Source organism: Halyomorpha halys, unplaced genomic scaffold (genome assembly GCF_000696795.3).
Source record: "Halyomorpha halys isolate HHAL.00 unplaced genomic scaffold, Hhal_1.1 Scaffold429.1, whole genome shotgun sequence".
In the NCBI taxonomy this organism is placed as follows: domain Eukaryota; kingdom Metazoa; phylum Arthropoda; class Insecta; order Hemiptera; family Pentatomidae; genus Halyomorpha; species Halyomorpha halys.
The window spans coordinates 339,136-342,662 of NW_027109334.1; the positions used below are offsets into that span (position 1 = coordinate 339,136).

Below are 3,527 nucleotides of genomic sequence, written 5' to 3' on the forward strand. Positions count from 1 at the left end.
CAATTTCAGTAACTTCTATGGGGTTCTAGATGGTAAATCCGTTTACAGATGGGAAATTTATTATTCCGTATTCAAATGAGAAGAAAAGTAAATTTGCCCCGAAAGTGTTGCCATCTCTTGAAAAAAAAACTTACTAAAAATCGGTACATTTAGCCTTAAGGCATACCGTGCATCTGCCTATGACCTGTTGCACAGTCCTCTTCATCCCCCACCAGAAGTAGCGTCGTTTAAGGGCCTGAACTGTCACTCAAACCGCGGTGGTTAGTTTTCCCCTGGTGATAAGCCAGGGTGACCTCTTTTTGTCTTTCTTCGTCTCGTAGGGTTTCAAACATCATTGTACTTCTAATAAAGGTTCTATCGACCCCCATCAGTTCCTGTCTCCATAGTCTCCTAATTTCGTCCTGAGTGACAGCATTCCCCACTTATAAATAAAAAGTTTTCCCGCGCTTCGAGCGTCATTCAGTGCGCTTCAAAGAAATTTGACCGACAGACCATTGTAGATACCCTATATGTGTAAAATAAAAAATCTGGTGTGGTGTGCATATCACCCAACTTTTACTTACTTAGTGTTGAAATTAACCCTCATTCGTTTTCAAACAGATATTTTTATTTTTATTCATTATTATTTTTATTATTTTATTTATTTTCACTGGAGTAGTTTTTGCCCATACTAATTTTCTAAATGAATCTTTCAATCGACTTATTGACTAACTCTAATTCCAGCAGTTTTCAGAAAAGAACTTTTGATAATATTTTTTATTGCAAAATTTTAACATTTTCTTTTGCAGAAGTATGGCAGAAATATAAAAACATGACAGTTAACTAAAATGTACATTCTGCTCTTAACCATTTATATAATGCTAAATTGTTATAGAATCAATATTGAAAATACTAAGAATGAGTTTATGGAGGTCATCATCCTTTCAAGTGAAAGGCTTAAATATAAGTATAGTTAAATTAAAAAACTAACTCTTTAATAATTATTGTGGTGTAAAAACATTAATCAGATTTGCATAATGTAAGGTCATTCTCCATTACCTTCTATGACTTTATATGTTAATTTTTTTTTTTAAATCAATAATAATACATCTTTGGCAATCATGCAATAATAATAAAATATTTGGTTTTCCAATGATATATAATATATCTATATTGCTACTCTTGATTCCGAAAATGTTTTCTACCTGGAAAAAATATTTTTCCTCTTTTCTCCTGAAGTTAATTATCAAATACTTTCATAATTTACATTTATCCATTTTTCACTATGAACAATGTTTTTTTGCCAATTGTCATTGCATTTGGTAAGATTGATATGTTGCAACAGTTCATTGCCAAGGCCTATACATATGACAGCTAAACATAACAGTTGATGCTACTGTTAGGCCACGGACATTACTTGTATCAATAACATTCATGCCAGACTCAGTGCAATATTACTGTCATGGCTGTAATTATCAAATAGTTACACCATGGTTGTGGCTAACACTTTCACTGCAAAAGTGAAAAGTGTAAGATGGGGCAGTGTAAGACTCCAACAGGAGTTTTGGGTCGACGTAAGAAAAGAAAAAAAAAAGTATTAGATAGTTCTCTGTCAAAGTGTATACATGTTACAGTAAATGCTTGTTATTTTTTTTCATGGATTTTTATTTATTTTTTCATTTATGAAAAATAACATATATCTAACAAACTCAATCAATTTGCGAAGAATTGCAATATCACAATTTTGAGAATAAAAAAATGTTAAAGACTTTGTTAGTATAAAAACAAAATCAGTCAATCAATTTATAAATTGTATGATGTGTTATAATACACTTCTAGGAATTTAAATAGTTTACTATGTTTAAAACTGCACTATTTCACTTTTTTTTTTTTTTTTTTCAGTTTCTACCTATTTGCACCTTTATCTTACGGTATGTCTGGTCCCTATGCGCATGATCCAAACAGTACCATGCATGGACTGAAATGGTTTGATTCCTGGGAGTTTTAGCATTTTTACATATATAACAGTTGGGCTCAAAAGTTCATAGGCTAACATAAAAAACAATTTTTTTTTATAAACTTTGATTTTATTATTCAATATAGTTGCCTTCGAGGGCTATACAATGATTATAACGGTCATACAATTTTTCGATATAGTTTTTATAGTATGATTTGTCTTTAGCATCAAAATAGGCCTCAGTTTCAATGGTAAATTTCTTTCCAGCGAACATTCTTTTGAGGTCTGAGAAAAGGAAAAAGTCGCTGGGAGCCAGATCTGGAGAATAAATTTGGGTTTATTACGATAGAACAGCTCCAAACACTGCTCAAAATCATCAATTCGTTGTTTTTGTTCGTTGTGAGCTCACCCGGCACCCACAGAGCTTTTGCATATTCATTCACGATGCAACACATACCTTTGATATCTTTAGAGTCTCAGCTATCTTGAAAAACTTCACTTTACGGTCATCCAACTGTATTTTTCTTCACCAAGAAGTAATGCTTTATTAACACACGAAATTCTTTTTTACCATTTTTTTCAAACTAATAAAAGTTGCATCATTCAAAATGCTATATCTCACAAACTAATAGTTGGACAGCTGTAAAATTTATACACCTATCTTTTTGAAGGTTAGGGCTAACTAAAAATCATATGGAATAAATAGTAGTAGCGCCACGGATGTGTCAGCCTATGAACTTTTCAGCCTGCTTGTTAGCTGTTGTAAATTAATTTTTATAATATATTAAAATAAATGATTCTTATTATCATTATAATTCAGAATTTGTGTGCATATATTTATATATTTTTATATGAATAAATTATTTATTTATTACCTTTATTTAATTATGTAACCAATTAATAAATAAAGTTGTTTTTATCATTTTTTTTCGTTAAGGAATGTATGAAAGTAAAAAAGCTATTTTACTATAATTGATTCATAAAACAAAATATTATTTTATGTTAACTCCTTATTTTTTACTGTAAGTGTAAAAAATATTAAAATGTAGTAAAATAGTGAAAATGCTGAAAACTTTGTACACACCTTATCGTATAGTTTATTTAAAATTTATCAACTTTTATTGTTGTTTAAATGTATTCTGTGGACTGTAAATAGGGCACAGCAGAATTTGTGTTTTGGATAAAATGACAAATTAAAAAAAATGAAACTATGGAAGGAGAAAAAAAAGATAATTGCTTTTAAATTAATCCGAAAAATAACATGAGAATGTTATTCCTTCAATAAAGAGGTTTATTGAACAAAATAAAATGAAAACTATGACATTAATTAAATAAATGTTTGAGCTCTAAAAAAAAAAGGGAAAAACAAAATGATCAGAAAATAGCTTACTATCAAAAGTAATATTTAGCATGAAAGTAAAAATATTTCTTCATTCATAAGTAAAAATATTTAGCATGAAAAAAACAAAACATAAATTAAACATAGTTAGTTAGATATTGTGAATTTCAAAAAGGATAAGTCCTGCAGATAGCAACTTCTCTTTCTTGAACTGCAGACCTATGGTTATACAAAAGTAGTTTTAAAGAGGAT

General features: G+C 29.5%; 1 protein-coding gene across 1 annotated transcript in view; it reads left to right on the plus strand.

Moving 5' to 3' along the window:
• Positions 1-2,860, plus strand: part of twisted (Protein O-mannosyl-transferase 2) — a 112,293-nt gene extending 109,433 nt beyond the window's left edge. The window contains exon 11 of the mRNA XM_067047523.1: positions 1,882-2,860. Within this exon, the coding sequence (XP_066903624.1) occupies positions 1,882-1,987 (106 nt within the window). The 3' untranslated portion in view covers positions 1,988-2,860. The remainder of the gene's footprint in view (positions 1-1,881) is intronic.
• The last annotated feature ends 667 nt before the right edge of the window (positions 2,861-3,527 follow it).